Source organism: Cryptomeria japonica, chromosome 6 (genome assembly GCF_030272615.1).
Source record: "Cryptomeria japonica chromosome 6, Sugi_1.0, whole genome shotgun sequence".
Lineage (NCBI taxonomy): Eukaryota > Viridiplantae > Streptophyta > Pinopsida > Cupressales > Cupressaceae > Cryptomeria > Cryptomeria japonica.
In genome coordinates this window covers 52,703,700-52,729,318 of record NC_081410.1, presented here as the reverse complement: position 1 = coordinate 52,729,318, position 25,619 = coordinate 52,703,700, and the positions used below count along the sequence as shown (strand labels likewise).

The 25,619-nt window shown below is 38.7% G+C and overlaps 1 protein-coding gene across 2 annotated transcripts in view; it reads left to right on the top strand.

Annotated features, from left to right (window-relative positions):
* LOC131064226 (uncharacterized) overlaps positions 1-24,332 on the top strand; it is an 87,689-nt gene extending 63,357 nt beyond the window's left edge. For both annotated transcript variants that reach the window (XM_057998310.2, XM_057998311.2), the window contains 7 exons: positions 19,829-20,179; positions 20,310-20,630; positions 20,798-21,046; positions 21,162-21,383; positions 22,264-22,837; positions 22,970-23,128; positions 23,636-24,332. In XM_057998310.2, the coding sequence (XP_057854293.2) occupies positions 19,829-20,179; positions 20,310-20,630; positions 20,798-21,046; positions 21,162-21,383; positions 22,264-22,837; positions 22,970-23,128; positions 23,636-23,715 (1,956 nt within the window). In that variant the 3' untranslated portion in view covers positions 23,716-24,332. The remainder of the gene's footprint in view (positions 1-19,828; positions 20,180-20,309; positions 20,631-20,797; positions 21,047-21,161; positions 21,384-22,263; positions 22,838-22,969; positions 23,129-23,635) is intronic.
* Positions 24,333-25,619: the final 1,287 nt, after the last annotated feature.

Below are 25,619 nucleotides of genomic sequence, written 5' to 3'. Positions count from 1 at the left end.
AAAACACCTTGAGTCCTCCTCCATGCCTTTGAAGTGTCCTTGATGGTGATGGACTGGAATAGGTCGTCCTTGCTCTGATCTTCTTCCATCTGCAAAACAAACCAAAAGGTGATTAAGGACACATAATAAATTCATTCCAATCATAGCATTTCTTACCTTAAATCATCAACAAAAAGACATCAAAATGGAATTTCGCTCAATATCCTCCCCAGAGACGGGCCCTATAAAAATTTCGCTCTGGACCCTTTGGAAGGGCTAGGAGCGAATTTTGACAAAGTTGCTCAATCAAACCTCATTTTCAACATTATTCCACCAAGATCAAGTTATTCACCTCGAAAATTGCCCAGGACAAGGTTTTGCTCAAGGACCTAGGCAAAATACTAGACCACTTAGGAATTTCGCTCTGGACCCTTTGGAAGGGTCAAGAGCGAAATTTGCATTCTTGGCTCAAATTCTTCTCACTTTGGGACCATACTCGCTCAGATGCCTGTCTAAGGATGCCCTCAATCTCAACCAATACCAAGCTTGATGCAAAATTGGAGCAAAATGGAGTTTTTTAAGGATTTCGCTCTAGACCCTTTGGAAGGGTCAGGAGCGAAATTTGCATTTTAGGACAAATTCCATCAGGTCTCTACTCCAAAATGCCTTCCAAGGCAAGCATACGCTATCCTTCTCTTCACCAAAGCTTAGAAATCCACAACTTGACCTTCATCATGAGCAAATTAGGTGAAATTGAGAATTTCACTTTGGACCCTTTGGAAGGGTCAGGAGCGAAATTCTTGATTTTGACTTGATCCTTCATTTTCTTCATTCCACTTTACTTCAAAAGACAAGAATACCTCACTCCTCCTTCAAGTATGCCATAGGAATCAATGTTTTGGCTTCACACAAGGAGAAAATAGGTGCTTTGAGGAATTTCACTCTGGACCCTTTGGAAGGGTCAGGAGCGAAATTCTTCTTTTAGGTTGATTTCTCTTACTTGGCTCCACTCTTCTCACTTTGTTCTACCTTGAATCTCCATTTGGATCCTTCTCCCATGTATGCAACACTTTGTTTGACCTCAAAATGGCTTGCTAGGAGAAATTCGCTAAAAAACATGGCCAAGGACATGACCTATCTAGGATTTCGCTCTGGACCCTTTGGAAGGGTCAGGAGCGAAATTCTTGTCCTAGCCTAAAATCTTCATTTTTGGTGGCCAAAATCCATCCAAGGGCAATCCTAGGGGCATCTCCCAACTTCTCTCACCTTGGTCTAGGCTTGGCTTGGCACAAATTTTGGAAGATAGAATAGGTTTTAGGATTTTCGCTTTGGACCCTTTGGAAGGGTCAGGAGCAAAATCCTTGTCCTTGAGCTTATTTCTTCATTCATCCATTTCAATTCACCTCAAAGGCCAAGAAAACGTTATTCCATTCCTATCTAGGCCATAAAAACCAAAAGCCTGAATTGATTTGCAAGGGAAATAGGTGATCTTAGGAATTTTGCTCTGGACCCTTTGGAAGGGTCAGGAGCGAAATTCTTGATTTTGCTCAATTCCTTCACATTTATTGATCACTAGCAACTCAAAGTCATTCCTAAGGACAAATCCAATCCTATCTCACCATGACCCACCTTGACTTGGCACAAAACTGGGAGAATAGAGTGGTTTTGTGGAATTTCGCTTTGGACCCTTTGGAAGGGTCAGGAGCGAAATTTCTATTTTAGGCTAAAATCCTTCACTCCTTCACTTTGAGTCACTCCCTAAGGAAAAAACATATCAATCCACCCTCCAACATGCCTCATAAACCAACACTTGGCCAAAACTAGGAAGGAAATGAGAGTTATGGGAATTTTTGCTCTGGACCCTTTGGAAGGGTCAGGAGTGAAATTTTCCTTCTTGGCTTGATTTTCTACTTCATTCATCCAGTTCTTCCTCAAGCGTGATCAATTCAACTTCCTTCCACCCTAATCAAGGCAATCCACCATCAAACTAGCTCCAAACAAGGCTAACCTAGGTCTTAAGGCAAAAAGGAAGGTCAAATGGAGGATTTCGCTCTGGACCCTTTGGAAGGGTCAGGAGTGAAATTCTCCTTCCAGGTTGATTTCCAGCATTTCATCGCCTCAAACCTCCTCTCCAAGGCAAATATGCATCCAAGTCTTCCAATCCATGCCTTAGAAGTTCCAAACTTGGTCAAGTTAAAGAGCAAAATAGAGGGAATATGAATTTCGCTCTAGACCCTTTGGAAGGGTCAGGAGCGAAATTCTTGTCTTGGACAAAATCCACACTTTCCAATGCCCTCAATCACTTCCTAGGGCTAGAACATATCAATTTGCCCTTACCATGTCCAAGGAACACGACTTTCAATGCAAACAAGGAGAAAAAAGGTGACTTCTAAGAATTTTGCTCTGGACCCTTTGGAAGGGTCAAGAGCGAAATTCATAAATTAGGTTGATTTCACACTCCATTGCCTCAATTCACCTTCAAACTTGATCAAATTCACCTCTCCTTATCACCATCAAGTCTATTTGCCACTTACTTAGCTCAAAACAAGGTCTTTCCAATGTCCTAGGCAAAATAGAGGGTCAGATGAGGATTTCGCTCTGGACCCTTTGGAAGGGTCAGGAGCGAAATTTCCATTCTAGGTTGATTTTCACCATTTCATCACCTCAAACCTCTTTTCAAAGGCTAGAACACCTCAAGGTCACTCCAATCATGCCTTAAAATTCTAAAACTTGGCCATAACAAGGAAGAAAATGAAGGTTATGTGAATTTCGCTCTGGACCCTTTGGAAGGGTCAAGAGCAAAATTCATATTTAGGCTCAAATCTTGTTTTCATTTTCATATTTCCTTATCCAAAGAAGTTCTTGGCTCTCAAAAATGCATGGGACAAGGATTAGTTCATAGGTTTGGGCAAGGTAAAATGTCTTATGAAGGAATTCGCTCTGGACCATTTGGAAGGGTCAGGAGCGAAATTCCTGATTCTAGGCTTGATTCACTTTGGAATTAACTTGACTTTGCCCTAGACTCAACCCTTGGTGGATATCCTTCCATATCCGTGCCAATTCGCTCAACCACTCTTTGACTTAGGTGAAATCTTGGGTCCTTGGTGAAATTTCGCTCTGAACCCTTTGGAAGGGTCAGAAGCGAAATTAAAGTCTTGCTCAGGCTTCTTGACCATTTCATCAAATCATCACGTCTAGATTTGTCCAAGGCGTCTCCAAAGGATAGATAGGTCAACTACTCATCAATCAATGCTCAAGACTTCATCACTTACCATTTTGACCTAACTCAAACCTTCAAAAATGATATTCACTCACCAAGCTTCATTGACCTCTTCAAAAACAAGACACAATTAGCATCCAGAGAAAAACTTCGCTCTAAGGAAGACTTCCAAAGATGACCCTAACCCTGAGCATCCACTGACTCACCCTAGCTAAAACAGAGCCTGCCATCCTAGTGATCCCTCGGACAACACTCAAAACGCAAAGCTAATAGACAGGACCCTAAAAGACCCAGAAAACAAACCCAGGAAAGCAAAAAGTAGGGGTCCCCATTTGCAATGGGGCGATGTGTGAATACATCACAACAGTTTCCCACGAACAGAATGGTACTACTCGAGGTAGTACGACAGTTAGAAATTTTTATGAGGGTCAAGAGAAAAAAGCAGAAGATGGGAGCGTCTTTGCTTACTATTGGGAATGGGTTAGAAACATGTCCGTCATCCCAAGCTGCTGCATTTGTTGATAAGGAGATCCAGTGGTATCCCTTTTTCCAGTACCAGGCTAGGAGTCATTTTGACCCTTTTCATAAAATGGGGAAAGTAAATGAAGTAAAATTCGAGCATAGGTCAGACTTAGAAGATTATTGGGCCAATGTTGGTGACAACTTTGACATAAGGAGGAGGTTGTGGTCTAGAATTCCGCTAAATTTGATCAGAGTTTTTGAAGTATTCCGGGTAGCAGACCAGCTTGAAGAGGACAGTGAGTATGAGAAACTGCACTATGTCGTCTTGAAAAATGGGCCCCTTGCCCCCATTGATTGGTCAGATGTTGAGAGGTCTAACCTTGGAGACCTTATGAGGCCAGTAATTGAATATTTCAAATGGTGGGCAGCTCAAAAGACAAAGGAACATAAGGCGAAGAATGTTACTTTCACATATGATCTTATGGGGAGAGATGAATCTATGTCCTCGAATCATGGTGTAACGTCCAGCGGCCTCAGGAACCTCGAAAGTGTGGGATCGAGGAAAAGAAAAGAGCCCATTACAAATTTATTGAGGGCAAAAGGAAAGAAGGTCGCTAGAGAGGTAGATGTAGGTGGACCACCACAAACAAGAGAAGGTCACTCGACCATAAGTGCTTCCTCTACCACGCCGCTGAGAGTGATAATTGATGAGCAAGAGTAAGATGTTGAGATAGAAGAACAAGAAATGAGACTTCCTTCTCCTGTCATTAAGGAGATCACGGAGGAACTAGTTCAGTTCCCATTTCAGGAACCAGGACAAGAACCCAAAGTGGCTGAAGTTATTGAAGTTGAGAACTTGGAGCAGCCAAGAGATTTCTTCGATGGCATAGTCACTGGACCGAAGGAGGTAGAAGATAATTTTGATGAGAGTGGCGTGGAGCAGTCAACCATTCTTGATTGGTTGAGAGAAAGAATTAAAGCCAAAGTTCCTAAAGAGGTTCACCATATAGATAATACAGCTAAACTTTTGGCTGAGTTAGATAAATCTAGCAAGATGAAGCCGCCCAAGCCAACCAAGAGATTCTCCTTGATCCAGAGAGATAGTGCAGGATGCAGGACAATTCAGGTGGCAGTACCTAAGGCAGGGAAAACTTAGGATAACATCACTCCTGAGGATTATGAAATCACTACTGTGAATTTGGGTAAGCCTACTCAAGCCTAAGAGATCCAAGATTTTGATGATTCTTGCAACACTCTTAAGGCAAGACTAGCTAAGGAAAAGGAAAAAAGAAAGAAGGTTGAAGATGAAAATGAGTAATGGAAGAGATATGCTCAACATTTGACAAAACCTATAGATCGGGAGGAGGTACTTGTTGCTTCGCCCCATACCTCTCCCACAAGAATCATTAAAGGATTATGAAGACATGAAGACAACTTTCAGAGAAGCTAAGGAATGGACGGGTGATGCCTCAGAACGTGTTGACATACTTATTGAGAACCTGACATCAACACATGACTCCACATCTTCCTTATTGAGCAAAATTCAAGACATGGCTGAAGCTTGGGAAGATGTTGAGGATATTCAGAGAGGAATCATTCCATATCTGAAAGCAATCAAAGGACTTTCTCAGCAGGATCTTATAGACATAAAAGTCATCCAGCTTAGTGGCCTATATGATTTCAGTACTTGGTACTTTGCCTTGGTTACAAGGGTTGAATCTTTGAGAAAATCCGAGGCTAAGTGTTCAAAAATTGAAAAGACCATCAGAGATATTCAAGACAAGGTCTTCTTCGTGGCACCTGAGATATTGCAATAGGATGAGGTGTGAGAGAAGCATCTGCGTGCAGAGAATTTAAGGGCCAAAGTTCAAGGAAACTTCTTCAAAGATTCAGGGCCAATTCTCAGGGAGAATCTCTCCAGAGTTTCCAGCTTCATACACATAGACCAAAATTTCTTGACACAAGCAACAGGCTGGGAAGACACTCTCGCCACCTGTACTGATGACGTGGATATGGTCAACTTCCAAATTAGCAACTTGCCAAGTGTCACCATAGAGGAGGTGTGACTTCTTGTGTCCAGGCACATTGAATCTACAAAGAAGGAAACTGGACACTCACCTCAGTGAGAATAGCAGCTACGCCACTTGTCTCCTTGTTCATTTTTAACTGTTAGAGTTTGGGGAAACCCTAATTAGGGTTTTGAACTTTTAATTTGAGCCCTTGATCATTGTTCGATCTTGGCCGTTCAAAATTTTTGGACTCCTATATAAGGTTGCCTCCTCTCATTGGGAGAGGGTGAGGTTTTTGAAATATTGTTGCATGAAGATCATTTCCAGATAATATATTACATGTGTGCTTTCTCTTAAGGCTTTGTAATCCCTATTGTTTGAGTGATTAAGCAAGGTTTTCAATTTCTTCAACACATTAGTTAGAATTTATTTCATGTTATTAGATTGAATTAAAGATCTGATAAGTATTGGTTTATGGTGCTCATACTTTTAGTGAATGGATGATTTTCATTCACTGTGCAAAGTTAGTCCAAGCTTTCCATTTTGTGTATGCATAAACTTCCGATTATAAGCACATCCCTTGAAGATTGCATCCACTTTGTGTAAGTTGTCTTAAGTGAGGCGGAACAAAGTGTGGTTTACTGAGTTCACCAAATCAATACCGTCTCTGGAATTCATAGGATTAGAGTAGATCTCTCAACCCTTATCTCTTTTACCTTTTTTTTGAAGTCTTAAATCCCGAAAATCCCAAAAGACAGAGAGAGAGCTTTAATTGACAAATCCATCTAAATCCCAAAGTTGTTGACAATTCGTTCCAGCATAAGTCCCGTTGTGTATTACAAGCAAATCACAATGCCCATTGAGCTTATCCACACGTCAAGACCTGACAAAAGAAACCTTGGAATCGCTATATGATCTTCTAGCAATCTTAGCATACGTGGTGATTTGTCAAGAGAGGATAAATTATCTTTGGGTACTTTATTCTAATGTTTGGTAGATGATAAAGCAGACACCAACAGGACCTAGAAGGCAACCTCTTTAAACTTATCTAGATAGGAACCATCATTGACTACACCAATGTTGAGGTGTCAAATTTGATGCAAGGGCTATTAAACATTCCTCTTAAAATTTGTTTCATTTTGAGCTTGAAACTAGAAATGTAGGTGGAGATAACAATGAATAACCTGCAACATATGATAAATGTTGTTATAGTTTGCTTGGCAGAAGACAAGCTTGTGGCTCATTAAAAAGATTGGGGACTCTCTTCTCATTCCACCTAGCTATGGAATGATTTTGGAGATTGAGTAAACCCACTACTATCACTAGGCTATCTCATGAGAAGATGGTTGAGAAGTGGGCTAAGGAACTTTTTTTTAATTGCTATCAAATATGGTAGAAAGGCCGCTCGTGTAGAGAACAAAGGTTGCACCTCATTAATTTAGTAGGTGTGGCTGATGACATTGAGGAGTTTGGACTAGTTGTATGAGGCAGCTCTATAGAGTAGTGAGTCAATAGAGGAGGCTTACATCTTTTTTCATGCTCTCACAGGTTTCTCTTCCCCTAAAACCCTCAAAGTTATTGGTTGCATTAAGCACCAACATTCTGGGAATCTTATTGATGGAGGCAACACTCATAATTTTTGTAGCAAGAAACGTTTCTATGTCCATTCTCGCAATGATCTCCAAATTATGGTGGCTTGTGGGAGTACCATGTCCTATGGCAATAAGTGTTGTAATGTCAAATTCTCTATGGCTGATTATTAGCTGACATTTGACATATATGCTTTCTCCCTTGGTGGTGCTATGTGGTCTTGGGAGCGCAATGGTTGCAAACCTTGGGACCACTCACTTTGTGATTTATTCGCAATTTGGATGAAATGTTGTCAACAAGGCAAATAATATACTTTGCACAATATGAAGGATGGGGATGTTTACTTGGTTAGTTCTCACCACATGAGCAACTTGTTAAAGAAGGGACATTTTACAATTATTGCATGGTTCTAGTCTCTTGAAGCACACTCATGGATATGTGGATTGGCATCAACATGTTTTTGAGGAACATGAACCTAAAGGATTGCCTCCTTAATAATCACATGACCATACCATTCCCATAATACCAAGTAGTAATCCCTAAGCATCCAAACCTATAGACATCCTTTTTACGAGAAGAGTGAAATTGAGAAGATGGTTTGGGAGCTATTAGAGATTGATGTCATCTAATCTAGTAGAAGTCCATATTCATCTCCCATTTTGATGGTTCCTAAGAAAGATGACAGATAGTAGACATGCCTAGATTTTAGGAACTCAACAAGTTGACAATCAAAGACAAAGTTCTCGATTCCCATCATAGATGATTTATTGGATAAGCTTTCTAGGTCTTAATGTTTTTTACCAAGCTGGATCTTAGATTGGGATATTATCAGAATTGAGTCAAGATGGAAGATATTTCGAAAATGGTTTTCTAGAAAAAATTAAGGTCACTATTAGTTCTTGGTTATGCCCTTTGGCTTGACTAATGCTTCTTGTACCTTTTAGAATTTGGTATCTTTGCAAATTTAAAGGCTATCTCAGATGTTCAACTACTACATTCACAAATTCATCTTGGTATTTTTTAATGATATTCTCATTAACAATGACAATTAGGATGGTATCTAGCATGTGGAGCTTACCCTCCAGGTTTTAGAGGATCATTCCCTTTTTGCCAAGTGCTCTAAGTTTGCAAGAGGTGGAGTATTTGGGACACATTGTTTCACAAGAGGGAGTGCAAATGGATCCAAAAAAGATCATGGCAATATAGGATTGGCCCAAACTTAAATTACTCGAAAGTTTTAGAAGTTTCTTAGCCTTGCTTAGGTACTACTAGAAGTGTGTTGGAAATTATGGCAAAATTTTAGGACCACTGAAAGCATTGCTCAAAAAGATTTAGTTTGTATGGAATGAGGGAGCTGAGATAGCCTTCCATTCCCTCAAAGTTACTATGTGTTCCACCCTAGTTTTGGCTATGTTTGATTTTTAATAACCATTTGTCCTAGAAGTGTGATGCTTTCAGGACATGTATGGTGCTGTCTTGATGCAAGAGGGTCAACTGCTTGCTTTCACCAGCTGACAAGGAAAAATTGGTTAAATCTTTCTCAAAAAAGAGATGATCACTATTCTACATGATGTTCAGCATTAGCATGTTTACTTTATTGGGCCACAAGTTCTAAGTCAAAGTTGATCATTATAAACTTAAATATAACTTGCAGCAAAGGGTGTCCTACTTTAAACAACAAAATTAGGTGACTTAGATGCTAGATTTTGATTATGAGATTGTTTATAAAAAAGGCAAAGAGAATCTGGTGGTTTGTGCACGTTCTTGTAAGTATGAAGAGGAAGGTTCATCGTTCTCTCTCTTAGTTCTAGTACCCACATGAATGTAGGCAATTTTTCTAGAATGGGAAGTCGATTCCAAAATTTAGAATATTATTCAACAATTGGAACAATATCCTTAGTCAATACCAAGGTTTATGTGGTTGGGATGATTGCTGAAATACCATGACTGCATTTCATGGAACTTCATTCATCCCCCACAATATGTACTCAAACTTCTTGAAGAGGTATTAGTGCATCAAGTGAAATCTCTTTTTAGGTGACTTAAGTAGGATGCAAAATCTTTTGTGGTTGAGTGTGAAGTGTGCCAACATTGTAGAAGAAAAATATTTTGGGAAAAAAATTAGCAAACCAAAAGATAAATATTTTTTGAAAAAAATAAGGATTTAATTGGAGAAAAATTGAAAAACAATTCTGACACTATCAAACCAAAGAAAAAACCCCAAAAAGAGAAAAAACTATTGTTTTTTAAATTTAAGGCATTTCAATAGTATAGAGATATAGAGAGAAATTTTTTTTGGGAGTTTTAGCCCATAAATTGTGGAATATAGATTTTCATCATATATGTTCATATTGTTCATTACATTGCATTGCATAATGAATAGTGTATAAACTAAAAATAATTAGTAGATGATTTTAGTTTTCAAATTATCAACTACAATCTACTTTGTATAAAGTCAACATAAAAATTGAGCACAAAGTTTCAAAAAATCAGACGTATCCAATGGCCTTGCTGCTATGAAGAGAGCTACACTAGAGGGCTGCATGTCTAGATGATGAAGCTCCTTGGTAAGAGCCTCTTTTAAGTTGTTGAACTAGATCACTATCAAGGTTGGCTTTAGTTAGGACAAGGTTGCTAGGAGACGGGGGTACTTGGAGATTGTACCGGTATTGGTACAACTAATTTTTAAAAAGAAGAGACGGGGGTACCTGTTGGTGTTTGTTTTATCATCTACCAAACATTAGGATAGGATACCCGAAGGTATTCTATCCTCTCCTGAAAAATCTCTACTGATTCCAAGGTCTATATGTGCGAACAAGCGACTTTAGTGGAATAGCTTCTTGGGTAGTGTATGCTGAAATTTCAAGGGGGACTTACGTTTGACAAGTATTTTGAACTGCTGGACTTGGATGGATTTAGCAATTTAGGCTCTTCTTTTTTTTTGGGATTTTCTGGGATTTAGACTTTCAAAAGGAAGGGGGAAAAGGATAGGGTTAAGAAGGCTAATCTAATCCTACAAACTCTGGAGACGGTATCAACTGGGTGCTCTCGAGAAACCAAACCTTGCTTCGCCACACTAGGGACAACTACACAAGGCCGATGCAATCTTCAATGGGTTGTGCTTATGATCGAGATGTTGGGATGCACAGGGATGGGCTCAGACTAACTTTGCACGGTAGAATGGAAATCATCCATTTACCAAAAGTATGAGCGGAGATACACCGTCAATTGATACTTATCAAATCCTTCATTCAAATTAACAACAATGAAAGCAAATCTAAATTAATTCTAACCAAGTGTTGAGGCAATTGAAACCATGCAAATCATTCAAATAATAGAGATTACAAAGCAGCGCACATGCAATATATTATCTTGAAATGACCTTAAGCAACAATACATCAAAAACCTCACCCCCTCCAAATGAGAGGAGACAACCTTATATAGTTTTCAAGAATAAATGAACGGCCGAGATCAAACAGTGATCAAGGGCCCAGATTGAAAGCTATAAACCCTAATTAGGGTTTCCCAAAACTAACTACCCTCGACCAATTACATTTGGGACACTTGTCCTTCTTGCTAAATATGAACCATCAATGAAAATAGAAAGTTGTTGCTTTGTGAAGTGTGCCCTTCTAGCAGCTTCTGGATAAGTCAGGTTCATCGAACCTGGACATGCTGACTTGGAGCGATCTGATTGGTTGGAAAATGATGAGGCACCACCTCAACGTGTTGGATGTCTTTCTTGAATTCTCCAATTTGTGTCAAGAAATCGTCTAAGTATGGAAATTTGATTCCTTCTTGTCGCCATTTGATTTTGCTTGGGAGCTTGTCTTTTTTTAATTCCTTCAGGAGATGAAATTCTTCAAGAAGTTGGAAGTTTATCTAACTTTTCCATATTTTCACCAAGTCTGAGAACTTTTCTTTCTTGATGCCTTGAGATTCTTTCAAGTGCCTCGAATTTGGAGAAGAAATCCCCTCGTGAAGTTTTTTCTTATACTTAGCCAAATTTTGGCCCTCTCTATACTCGGACGAACCTTGCTCGTGGTCCTGTCTTCAATTCTGAATTTGGCTCGAAACTCCATTTGTGTTTCTGTGATGATCCTGTCCTCAGTTGCCAATTTATGTTGCGTGGGAGGAGGGTAAAAGCTCTAGATAACCCCTTGCAAATATGAAATGATGGGATCAAGTTGTTCAGGCATTCGCTGTGATCATGTCCTTCTTCTTGATACCCTGACATGCCTTCATCATAATTGAGGAAATTGGAATTTTCTTTGTGAAACATTTCCCATACTTAGCCAAATTTTGGGTATCTTCACGCCCAGATGAACCTTGCCTGTGAACTTGTCCTCAATCTTTCGTTTGGCTTGAAACTCCAACTGCGATCTCTATGATGACCCCCCTTCTATTTCCTCCTGCGACCTGTAAAACCAAAGGAAAATAAGTTAGAAATCTATCTTGGATTAAAGAAAATTGAGGCTGCGAACGGCTAGGTGTTTGGAAAATTTCACTTCATTTTCATACTTAGCCATAAAAATCAAATTTTCACCTTAAAACCCTCAGTCTTAAGGCTAGTTGTGGTTACCACCAAGTGTCAAAACTTTCAAAAAAAATTTCATACTTAGCCAAAAAAATGATTTTCTTCCTTCAAAATTTTTAAAAAAATCATTTATTAAATTCTGGAAAATATTCAGAAAATTCACAATTTTAATTTCAGCTCTGACTTGGATAGAAGTAAGGCTGGAATTTTCTCAAGAACACTCAGGAAATTCAAGAACGATTCAATAACTCTTCCTTATGCTGGTTGTCTTTCTCAAAAAAAAATCTATGAAACTTTTGTCAAAAAAGTTTATCCAACCTCCAGCACTGTTCAAAACTTTCTCCATATGAACTCCAAACTGAAAGTATTTTACTAAGCTCTCCTTAGTAACTCGAACTTCTTGGTGTAGAAATGAAGTTTACAACTAAGTATTTGTAAATAAAGTTAAATCCTCAATCAGAAACCCTTAAAATCTTCCAACTCATGTTTCCAATTTTAACTTCATTCTTTAGGAAAGTGTTGTCATGTTTCCAAATTTGAAGAAAATATATTCCAAAAGTTTCCAATTTGGCTATAAGTTCGAAATATCTATTAATCTTCCAATATTCTCTTTAAAAAAAACTTTCCATTTTGGATTTAAGTTCAAAATCCTTATCAATCTTCCAATATTCTCCTTTTGAAAACTTTCTATTTTGGATTTAAGTTCGAAATCTTGAAGGATTTTCATGACATCACTTTGTATTTTCGTTGATTCTGTTTGACTTTTATGTGTAGGCGGACTTTTGGAGGCTTACCTTCATCTTCCTCAAACTTGGGCGGACTTTCCTGACCTCTCCAAGGCATGGCGGAGTTTGAGAAGGCTCTTCAACATCATACTTAGCATCTACTTCCTTGGGCGGAGTTTTGAAGGGTCCCTTCAACATGGAGGGCGGACTTTGAGCAAAGCTCAATCAAGGCGAATTTTTAGCTAAGGCATAGGGCGGACTTTGGAACACACCCCCTAGGCGGACTTCTAAGACATCTCCAACATGGGCGGACTTCTAGACCTTTGCATCATTTTGCTAGGGTAGGGCGGAGTTTTGATGGGTCTCCAACATAGGGTGGACTTTGGACTTCACCCCTTGGGCACCCCACACACATGGCGGACTTTAGAGTGTTGGCCATCATGGCCTCTTCCAGAACATGGCGGACTTTGAAGGGTTGGCCACCAACATGGTAGGATAGGGCGGAGTTTCAAGGCCATTCACTCAGCAGCACCTTGGGCAGAGTTTTGGTGAGTCCCCTTAGGCATGGCGGACTTTGGTGGCACCTCCTACATGGCTCTCGAACCTTTGGCGGACTTTAGACTTGGCTCCATCAAGGCGAAATTTTGGCTAAGGCATGGGGCGGACTTTGAAGGCCTCTCCTCATGGCTCTCCATCAAGGCGAAATTTTGGCTAAGGCATGGGGCGGACTTTGAAGGTCCCTCCTCATAGCTCTCTTTACCCTTGGTGGACTTTAAACTTGGCACCTCCTACCTTGCTCTCTTACTTTGGCGGACTTGGGAGAGGGCTCCTACATGACCTCCATCTTGCGCGGACTTTGGTGGCGGCTCCCATCTTGGGCGGACTTTGGTGGTCTCTCATCTTGGGCGGACTTTGGTGGTGTCCCCAACTTGGGCGGACTTCTATCATCTCTCCCACCTTGGGCGGACTTTGGAGACACCTCCTCATGGCTCTCTAACCTATGGCGGAGTTTGGAGTGTTGGCCACCATGGCCTCTTCAACCTATGGCGGACTTTGGAGTGTTGGCCACCATGGCCTCTTCAACCTATGGCGGACTTTGGAGTTGCTCCATGCAAGGCGGACTTTAGGCAACATTCCCACCTTGAGCGGACTTTGGAGACACCTCCTAGGGTGGACTTTAGGCATCTCTCCCACCTTGAGCGGACTTTGGAGACACCTCCTAGGGCGGACTTTAGGCATCCCTCCTCTTGGGCGGACTTCAAGCATCTCTCCCATCTTGGCGGAGTTTTGGTCTACCTCCCAACATGGCGGACTTTTAGACATCTCCAACATGGGCGGACTTCTAGACCTTTGCTCTTCAAGGCAGACTTTTGGAGGCTCTCAAGAGGGTGAACTATATATGAAATGTTAGTATAACATTTAAGTATAAGAAAGAGAACTTATACTTTAAGTTATATTTCATATATATTGTCAGGATGTTTGAGAGTGGTTTCGGGCCTCTAGGACTAATAATGCAAAATCTAGTTTTTGGAGGATTCTCCAATTTTCTAGACTTAGTCAAATTTCAGGATCAAGATGACATTCCAGACTTAGCCAAATTTCAGGGCATTTGAGGATCAGGATGATTTTTCGAGCTGATTATCCTTTGAAGGTGCCATGACCCCCTAAAATATAGGAACTTAGCTTTTTGGGTCAAAACTTGAAAATTTTGGATCGCGGTCGAAGCAGGTCAGTGGTACAAGTGTAAACCCTAGGTTTGCATCCCGAAAAAGCAAAAAGCCTAAAATCTAGGGATTTAGCTTTTTTAGGTCAAAACTTGGAATTTTCGAGTTCCGGTTGAAGCTGGTCAGTGGTGCAAGTGTAAACCCTAGGTTTGCATCCCGAAAAAGCAAAAAGCCTAAAATCTAGGGATTTAGCTTTTTTAGGTCAAAACTTGGAATTTTCGAGTTCCGGTCGAAGCGGGTCAGTGGTGCAAGTGTAAACCCTAGGTTCCCATTCCGAAAAAGCAAAAAGCAGACATCCCTAAAAAATAGGGAAAACTTTCTAAAAATAGCCATACCGGGGATTGGGCTAAAAATGCCAAAAATGAAACTTCCTAAAAAATAGGAAAAAGCAAAAAAGCAAACTTTCTAAAAATAGAAAGTTGTCCAGATTCGTCCAAATCAATTGCGATCTTCGTCCTTTGGCCTCTCTAAGCACTCTGGTGGTGTTTGCATTTCGGAATCACATAACTTGCAAAAACTAACTTTCAATCGTCAGGGCCTGAAATGCTCTGAACTGGACAAGGCTTGGTGAAACTGCAGCAAAAGGTCATAGGACACTAACAAAACCCTAGAAAGCAGGAAAAGAGAGGGTCCCCATTTGCAATGGGGCGATGTGTGAAAAAGGTCACAACAGTACCTGGAGACCCCATTTTTTTTTTAATATAATATAATAATTTCCAGAAAATATCATGACAGAGAAATTTGAAAACAAGAATAGTGGTGAAGTTTAACATTAACTTTAAAATTGAACAAAAATTGAAATTAAAATTGCTTATACTGTTGATACCATAGCACATTTCCAACTCCACCCTTCTACTTACCTATATTACCTTAGTGAAAGTAAGGTAATATAGGTGTTGAGCACACTCAATATTGTTGGCTACCGCTAAATAGTAAAGGCAATTTCTTTGTAGACCATTACAATGATAGGAAATCAGTCATACAACTGTTTATGCCCCTCTCAAATAGTCTACAATATCAATAGATCTGATTGCTATAATTTTACATGGGTTTTTATCTTCTTGTGACATGGTTTCCTTATTAGTTATTTCCCTGTCTTTGTTTTGCTGCAGTCTTATTTTATTTATTTGCCTTTTATTGCATTTCACCCTAAGATTTTTGACAAGAGACATCAATTTTTGGTCGGGAGACTTTGGAGATGGCAAGAGACGACAGCCAAAAACACCCTACTTGTCGGGAAGTTGCTAGAGATGTCTCCGATACTGGAGACATGTCTTCATCTTTGAGACACGTCTCATGGGGTAGGAGACAGGTCCCTCTGTAACCATGAGTTAGGATATCAAAATTATTAGGATCAAGGAGGACATCATCATTTGTAGTCCACTTAGAATTTGGTCTGGATTTGTTGAGGTCGATTGACTAGTATTCCTCTTCGGTAATTGATTTTTTCTATTTAGAAAATATATTTGGCAATTGAAAGTGAAAAAATAATGATCACAATCCGCCCGTTAATGGGCCCCTTCGGGTTAGTCTGGAAGTAAGGGAGCCCAATTTAGTTGTTTGGCGCTTCAAAGGGTGATCCAGGCCCTTCCGGTGCTGGATGGGTTGCTCATGATTGGAGGGGTGATCTAGTGGCGTTTGGGGCTCAAAGGTTGGCAGATGGTACCAATAACGAGGAGGAGGCTTAGGTTGCTTTGGGGGGTATCTGATTGGCCGAAAAATTGGCGGTGGATTATTTGCACCTAGAAGGTGATTCGCAAGTTATTATAAATGCCATTTCCAAAGGTGAGGCCCCCTCTTGGAAATTAAATAAATTTATTTAAGCCATATGGGGGGAGTTGGCAAAATTTAAATTTTTTTGTATTTCACACGTTTGGCGTGAAGAAAACTCTATTGCTGATATTCTTTTTAATGTGGGAGCATCATTGGATGGTGTGGGTAGCGAAGGGTTGTACGAGGACTACTGGGAAATGAGCTGGGTGTTAGGGGATGGGTACAATATCATGCACGAGCAATTAAGGATGACATGACGAGAGAGGTAGTTGTGAGTTTTAAGGCATTATTTCTTGCCATTTTCTCTGCTTTCTCCAACGAATTTGTTTTTGGTGTGTTGTGGGCAAGGTGCGAGTTGAATAATGGAAGCAAACTTCTCTTTGCATTCAACGAAGCAACAACTCGCCTTCTTTGGGAAAGTTACAGAAATGCGTCTTGGCGGAGTGGTCAAATTCAATGACCCAATGTTCACACAGATTTTGGCTGTCCTCTTTTATGAAGAATATATGTTATTTGAATTTCTCTATCGAACAAATGTGGATTTGGTGCCAATGCTGGTAGCGTGGGGGCTGGAGTTGGGCTTGAAAGAGGACCTATTGTGGGTTGTTAAAGCCCGCGCTCTAGAGCAGCTCACTTGTGGACTCATGTCCATTTTGACTAGAGCAGAGGTTGGTAAGGGTTTACACCGTCGTTTTGGTGAGGGGATTCTTTCGGAGGGGGGTGACACAAAATTCCACCCATTCATTCTTTGGAACAATGGCTTGGACAGGGAACCTCGCTGGGAGTAAGCTCGAGTTGGTTGGGAAATGTCAAAAGATTATGTTTGAGAGTGTGAGGTAGAGTTGCGGATGGCTAGGGAGGCCAAACGATAGAAGGATAGAGGTATGCACTTCGGTTTGGGTGATTACTAGGAGAACAACCCTGATAAAGAGAAGAAGGCATAGTTTGGGTGAATTTAGATGTTTGTAGAGGTGGGGAGTCTCTTTTTAGTTATGAAAATAGTTTTTATGTTTGTAAGGTGTTAGCCTTAATGTCTTGTTTTGATATTAGATTATACTGGACGGTAATGTACTGTTGGTAGTTTCTCTTTCAAACTCTGATAGGGATGGATAGTTGTTAGCAGTGGTGACAGAATTACAGGCAAGCCCCTGATTTTGTCAGATATTTACATACTATATTAATTAATAAAATACATATTATCACCGATTAAAAAAAAACAACAATCCATTTGTTATGTTTCTTGGAATGTATTGTGTTAAAAAACATTCAATCATGCTTGCAAGTAGATGAATTGCATGGATGGCTCAAAATGTGCATTGCCATTCATCGTAGAGTTTTGGCTTCTCGGCTACAAAAGTTCCATCATTGAAAATATGCATTATTTTGAGATGATATCATGTAAGATCTACTAAAATCTTAACACTTTTTTGATGTACAAGTGTACAATAAAGAGAGAATGCTAGAAATTTATGGAGTCTACTTGGTTTGAAGGTCTTCGTGCCTTCCACACCAACCATTCTTGAGAAAAAACCACTTGCTTGGATGTAGATTGGTAGATCTAGCGAAATTGCATTCAACTTTGTTGGGTTAGGGAACATTTTCTCCATGGACATTAGTAGGTTTACTGTGACTCCAACATCATCTTTGCATGAGAAGCTATAGAACAACAATGGATTTAGATAGTATTCAATGACATAGAGATTGGAGTGCATTTGTCAATCCCATCTCCTATCGATCATGCCCCACAATGGCATGCCCTTGTCCTTCATCATACCCCTCATCACCTCCTTGGCCCTATTCTTGACTTTAGACAAATAGCCCACGGTGGGGTTTCTTCCTATTTTCTAGTCTCAAATTTTTTACTAGAAGCTCTAAAAATTCGACCACCTATTTTGTTGCATCCCGAAAGCATGTATGCAAAATGTACCCTACCATTGTTACGCCATTCATTTTATTGGTGAAGTCAGATTTCATCTTCTCAAAGTGGCTCTTCATATAATTAGTTTGATCAAATGCATAAACAGTACTCAACTTATGCCATGTAATTTGAAAGTTGAAACAAGGGTTGTTGGAGAACGTTGCTGAAACTTGAAAGAGGTTTGTGACTACTTGGAAATGTGTTTTCTATCGCAAACTTGAAGTTGCAGTGAAAAAGACTAGGTAACAACCAAAAAATAGCCTTAGCCTTAGATTGAATAAATATATTTGGAGCTGCAGTTCTGTTGGAGGATTGCTCCCTCAAAGTGGTGACATGAACATTAACATATTCTAATTTCTGTTATTTCTGCGATTTTCCTTTCTAATTGAGATCTTTTATTGCATATTATATTCTGCAGGGTCTTATTTATCTTTGCAGGTTCATTCCATAACACCTCTTGCAGATATGGCCTACATAGTTAATATCATATCATTAACCTTTGCGTTTCATATAAAACACAGTCCAGGCAAGTTTATCCTAGCAGGAGATAGTTTTTGGGTGATTTCTAGTAGTTGCTCTAGTTCCTGCAAATTGTCTTCCAATGCGATATCACTATCTTCAGTTTCTCTGGTTTGTTCAACAGTGCCCATCTCATTGGGAATTGAAGTGTTTTCCATTGAGATTTGAATTTTCTACAATCATTTGAAACAGACCTCTGCAACCATGTACACATTTATGTTTAATGGGGATTGTGAAGTCTCTAGGATACAAATGGCGTAGGCAGTGGTTTGTCACAATCTTTACATTTTGTTAATTTTATTATCATCTATCAAAAGTTATCAGCTTTATAGAAGCTTGAAGGTCTCAGATCATATAGCTCTTCAGTACCTCAATAGACTAATTGTGATGAATAGGCACCAAAATGAGTATTTTCTATTTTGCCCATCTGTTTTCATAAAAGCTATGTTTGAAAATCAGCGTTAAGAAAATTTTAGAGACTTATTGCAAAGTATTTTATGCAGCCAATTGTTTGATTTGAATGGTATGAGCCAATTTAGAGGCAGATCTGTTTCAGCTCTGACACGCTTCATTCTCTAGTTTTCTCTCTCCTTTCCTTTTCATTGCATCTAGGTTGGAGTATCTTATCTTTGCTATTTTTATCTTTTGACTATGTGGAAATCAATTATATTTTTTTCTCAGTAGAAGCTGTGTAATTGTTGTGCAGATTGTACTAGGTGGAGTGGTCAAGGTCAACAGAAATTTGCAGGGTTTGAAATTGATACCCGTTTGCACTTTATTTTTGTTTTGGCCATAAAATATTTGCAATTTTTTACTTCCCCATCTTGTTTAATTTGCAGTTTGAAAATATAACCATCAATTTTATTTCGACTAATCTATAATTTATACAAAAAAACTTAAATACTAATAATTAAAATGATTTCTGCTTCTTTATTTCTGCAAGTGTGTTGAAAGCTGTACAATTGTATGCACAAAGAAGGGCAATAATGGAAAAACAGCTGTCACTGAAAAACTGTTTGATGGGCATAGGTGATTACCAAATTTAAAGCCTGTAAATTAGCATGGCAATAAGCTGCTAATCTCATATTTGAAGTACACTCTTAGATATATTTATTTGTATATTACATCAATATCTTCTGGGGAGGCGTTAAGCCTATCCTTTAACATAATCCTATGAAAGGTTACGGATGTAGCATTTTTTAGTCTTGGCTCAATCCTTTCCATTTTGTGGCATCTGGCTTGTCTGTCTTATTTTTCTATTCTTTTTCTTAGATTATGGAGAACTGGATTGTATTTTTTTGCCTCAATGGAAGCTGTCATTTACTGCTAATTATTCTCATTACTGAATGAATAATTGTTTTAAGTGTGACAGATTTTACTAGATGAAGGTGTGAAGGTCAAGAAAACCACATCTGGGTGCCCGCTCTTACGGAAGAAAAAGCTGCAGAAGAAGTTCAAAGAAGAAGCTAATCAACAGGGAGTTTTGGATATTGAGGATCTTCAGCACCTGGGACGAAAAATTGGCACCTGTTCATACTATGGATCTCGAGCATTGGTACCATCAGCTAATCTTGTTGTACTGCCTTACCAATCTCTGCTCCTTAAATCTGCTCGTGAATCTCTTGGACTTAACTTGAAGGACAGCATTGTCATTATAGATGAGGCACACAACCTTGTTGACTCAGTAACCAATATGTATAACTCACAAATTACTAACTTTCAGGTGAAATATCTTTGTTAAATCTCAGTGTTGGCTCTTTCTGCATCATCAATTTGATATTTTCCGACATTTGAATCAAAAGTTATTAATGCTACAAAGTTCAAAATATCTGAATGTTTCATGTTTATAACAGCTTCAACTTGTGAACTCTCATATTAAAGGATATTTTGAAAGATTCAGGAACTGCTTAGGAGCTGGCAATCGACGGTACATACAAATGCTCTTGGTGCTTGTTCAAGCATTTTTACAATGCTTGTCAGATGATAAAAAAAAATATATGTCTGGGAGATCTGCAAATGATCTTGTTAATGTTCAAAGTCCCGAATTTGATGGAAATGATTCAGAAAATGGTGTTATTATGACTGTCAATGAGTTCCTATTTTCACTTGAGATTGACAATATAAACCTGGTTAAGCTGCAACGATACATGAAAGAGAGCAATATTATTCATAAGGTAAATATTTTAAGCTTTGTAGGCTAACTGCTGCTTTTTACTTTATTGATGGTATGCATCTTATGTTACAATATTAGACAGTAGAAGTATGCTATTATATGACCACCATTTTCAAAGGTTCATGCAAATATGCTGAAGAAGTTTATGTTTGCACCTTTCTTTCTCAGGCAAGCAGTTATGGGGAGAAACATCTGCTTCTGCAGAGTGATTATTTGCAATCTCAGAATAGTGCAGGACGGCTTGTAAGCAGTGCACTGTCTGGGTTTCGTTCATTGGCAGGTCTTCTGCTTGCATTAACAAATGCTGATAGTGATGGTAGAATAATTGTTTCAAGACAAACCATGGCCAGTAGTGAGAAGCACAAAGAGGGATATCTTAAATTTGTGATGCTTGATGCTGAGAAACTTTTTGCAGAGGTACTGTAATTGGATGTTTTTTTGGCATGTTTTTGCAAATGAGACAAGTAAAGATCTTTTATATTGTCATGTATATCAAGTGAATTGAGGGCAATTGATTGGACATATTTTGCAGATTGTAGATCAAGCTCGAACTGTTGTACTATCTGGTGGAACTCTTCAGCCTGTAGAAGAGATTAAGGAAAGATTGTTTCCTCACATAAAAGCAGATCAACTGCACTTGTTCTCTTGTGGCCATATTGTTTCCCCTGAAAGTATTTTACCAATTGCAGTTTCGCGTGGGCCTACGGGAAGGACATTCGATTTTACCCATCAAAACCGAAGTTCCCCAAGCATGGTAAGAACTTATCTACAAGGACATATATACTTTTTTTAATTAGTTACTAAAGAGGTAAGGTCAATATAACTATTATATTGTTTCTCCTAGTTAAACCTTACAATTTTTGGTTATTTGAAACTAGCTGCTATTTAATCACAACTTTTTCCAATCTATTAAAAATGTGATTATACAACTAAATTTTGTTCCTTAAGTTGTGATGCACTGGTGATTGTGGCACTGCATATACTTGGAAGATGCTTTCTCAAGCACATAATTGACCTGTATTAATGGAGCTTGGAAGTGAAGAAATATCAATCTTAAATCATCATAAAAGACCATTATTGCAAGGAGTAGTAATGAAGAACAAAGGAGATCAGCTACACTTAATAAATGAGGAAACAAAATGTGATTCTTCCAAAGTGAATGCATATCTCTGTTACAAAGTGTAACATAACAAAGCTGGAGTTAAATAAGTATTCAAAGAAAAATAAATTACCTTGAGGGTAAATTAATCCGGCCATAATTTTTAGTTAACCATTCTCAAGTGGACATTTAACAATCATTTCCTTCCAAACCCACATTATGGCAACTCCAAACATTCCTTCTGGATTTTTTTTCCTTCTTTAACACTACAATAATATATCCAACAAGGCTTTGCATTTATCATGAGTAATTTACTAATTGGTTTGCATGTTCTATTACTCTGTATAAGTCTAACAAGCTTTCTCTGTTGAACTTTTAATCCCTTTACTCTCTTTTTAGTTTTTTTTTTCAGGTCTCAACTTTAGATTCTTAGAAGTTTTATGCTTTATTGTAGCTTTATATAGCCTATCTTATAAGTTTTTGCATTTTTTTCTCATGACTATATGAAGTAATCACTTCTTATACTTGCAAACAGATGGAGGAGCTTGGAAGGTTGCTTTGTAATTTAACATCAGTTGTTCCTGAGGGGATTATTGTATTTTTTTCTTCTTTTGAGTATGAGAACCAAGTTTATGCTGCATGGACAGAATCAGGGATCCTGTCCACTCTTCAAAAGAAAAAACGTGTCTTTCGAGAACCTCGGAATAATGCAGCTGTGGAGCTTACTTTACAGGATTACAAAGAGACCATAATGGCATCATCCACCAAGGGCATCAAAGAGGATAGACCAGGGCAAGGTGCTCTTCTTCTAGCTGTAGTAGGTGGAAAGATTTCAGAAGGAATCAATTTTAGTGATGGAATGGGTCGGTGTGTGGTAATGGTAGGACTCCCCTATCCAAGCCCATCTGATCCAGAGTTGATTGAACGCATTAAGTACATTGATCGGCTGGGAACAGAAGCCATAGTGGGGGGCACGCCATTACCAGTGAGTAAAGATACTGACAAAATAACTTCTATGCAATCAGGATTAAACATTTTGCGTTGCTGCAACCAAAAAGGAAGAGAATATTATGAGAATCTTTGTATGAAAGCAGTAAATCAATCAATAGGTAAGTAGAACGTGTGATTTGTAAAATTATTATTCAATATAGAAATGATGGAGCATCAAATGTTCTCTGTATTGTTTAAACTTAAAACTATACTTTGTAAAACTGAAGTTTCGCAGTAATGAACTAATGCAGGTCGAGCAATCAGGCATATTGGAGATTATGCTGCTGTACTGCTAGTTGATGCTCGCTATGCATCATTAACAAGGGAGGCTAATTCATACAAGGCTGGCTTCTCAACACCAACTTCTAAGCTTCCTGGTTGGATAAAGGAACGCCTCGTTACTGTCACAGGTATCTACAATGAAGTTTAAAGGTTGCTTCTCAGTTTAGAATTTAGAATATGATCAATAAGGAATGTTCCATGGGGAGATGTCCTCAATGTCCCAAGGAGTCAAGGTTTTGGAAGGGATGTGCCCCTTTTCAGGGCTGGATGACCTGCTCCATTTGGCGTGTAAATCTAAATAGATTTAATTTTTGAGAAAATAAATTCTTAAAACACCTAAAAAGCTGAAAGGGAAAGGGTTCTCATTGTTAATTCAGCACATTGTGTTTACTTTTTAAAACTTCAGCTGCTTTTAGTTTCTTTAAGTTATTTTAATAGCCATGCCTCTGCTTTCCCAAAATTCTGGAAACTTTTTGCATTCCAAACTTGAGTCCCCCCATCAGAAAGTCAGGAAAAAATTGTCAGTAAAGAGACATTGGAAATTTTTTGCTGTGTGAGGCAATGTTCTAACAGACGAGGAAATGTGGGAAACTATTAATATTAGTTACCTAAGAGGCATCTTTTTACTGTTTCAGGTAATTTTGGAGAGGTTCAAAGGTTGCTTCACCAATTTTTCAAATACAATAGGGCACGGAACATAAACGATATGCCCTGAGGCCATTTTATAATTTGGGAGGACAATGGAAAAGTATTTGTACTTGTAAAGTACAAGTAATGTGCAGCAATCTAAAATTGCTCACAGAGAGGTTCGTTTTCCCTTCAAATGATGTCTACTGTTAAATTGGACCCAGATGATATAGTTTTGTCACCTATGATCATAATATTAAAGTTGTGATCATCTTAGTAAATCAATTGATGATGCTGATTTTGGAAATAAGCTGTTGAGAAACAATGTAGAACATTTCATTCGTGGGGTCCTTTGACGCATCATCGATTTCTTTTCATATGCTATTGGTAGGCCCATGGCTTGTGAAAATGGATTTCACATGGTTGTTGTGAGATTCTTCCGTTTTGGAAATTTGGAATCAAATTCATGTTAGACATCATTCTTTCCTGTCATGGTTCTAAATATTGAGGTCCAATTCTAAGATCCACATAAGGCCTTGATTTTAAATAGTAAGTTTGGCACAATGGCCTGATATTAATATTAGGTTGGCACAGGACCCTTATTATGAATATTAGGGTTGGCATAAGGCAGGACTTTCGTGAGAACAAAGTCTCACTGTACTGTACTTTTTCTTATATTGCAAAATTCTTAGCAAATTATGTGAACTGATCTCGTTGTATGCTTCCCACACTTGATTTAATTAATAACAAATAAATAATTTTTGACTTAATGAAGATGCATTAATTCTAGTATGATAAAGAGATCAATATTGCAACCCTCATAGGGTTAGTTGATATTTTGTCGGTTTGTCCACATATAATTCAAGGTTGTATATATCAAACCCAGATTTGCATAAGAGAGTTGCTGGATGGACTACAGCTACAAACAGATGCTTTGCCACATTATATTCATTTTGTGACCACTTGAATTGTTAGTTGTGATTCCATATTTGAGTTATATGGTTTTAAAAAAAAAAATGGATTTATATTAATGTCTTGCAGGATGTTCGGTTGTGACGTTTTCAGATTTTTACAAGAGAAAAATTACGACTGTTTATTGCATATACAGCACAGATGAACTCACTTGAAGCGGTTTTGAGAGCAAAGAATCTGTAGCGAGTGTAAAGGGTGATACATATTTCTTCTAAATTGTGGCTAATATTAATACTATTTAAGTTTAATTAAACATAAGAGCTTTTTGTTACTTTGGACTCAAAAGACTTAACATGACCAAATATACTCTAATGACTATATAATATAAAAATTACAGGAATGTGAAGGAATTATACACAATCAATGTAACCAACAAAAAGAGGAGGATATATCTTTAAAGGAAAATAAGCTTGTTCTATGCTTAACTAGGCTAATCCAATAAGATGCATAAACATAGGAAGAAATCAATCTAGAGTAATAGACAGTCTCTGGGTATGTGTAATTATGAATTAAGTGCTAATTAAAAAATGTAAATGTGCAAAAGCTTAATGGCACTTAGCTTTAGACTTGGACTGTTTATAGGGCATCTTTATTTGTATGCTTTTGATTAAAAAAGCAGCAAAACAAGGCTGCTGACCTTGTACAAAGACAGACCAAAAAGGCCACAAACAACTGGTAAGAACATCCCATTGACAACAAAGGCCCAAACAGATCACTTAAAGCACACCAACAAAACAACTAGTAACCCACATCAAGGGTGGGGAGAAAAAACATCCACAACTTGAGGAAGAGTTTGGGAGGAGGAAGAACGATCTCTCCTTCGTGGACGAACAATAGCCCAAGCAATACTATCATTTGGAACACCACCACAAGGGGGATCAGGAGGAGGAATCCCTATAGTGAGATTGTCAGCATAGCGACCAGAATGTTGACAAGGTGAAACGTTAGCCACCATAGGTTGGAGTAGAATAGGAGCAACAAGTAGAGAAGGGTCTATGGGGCAAGAGGGGGCCATGTCAA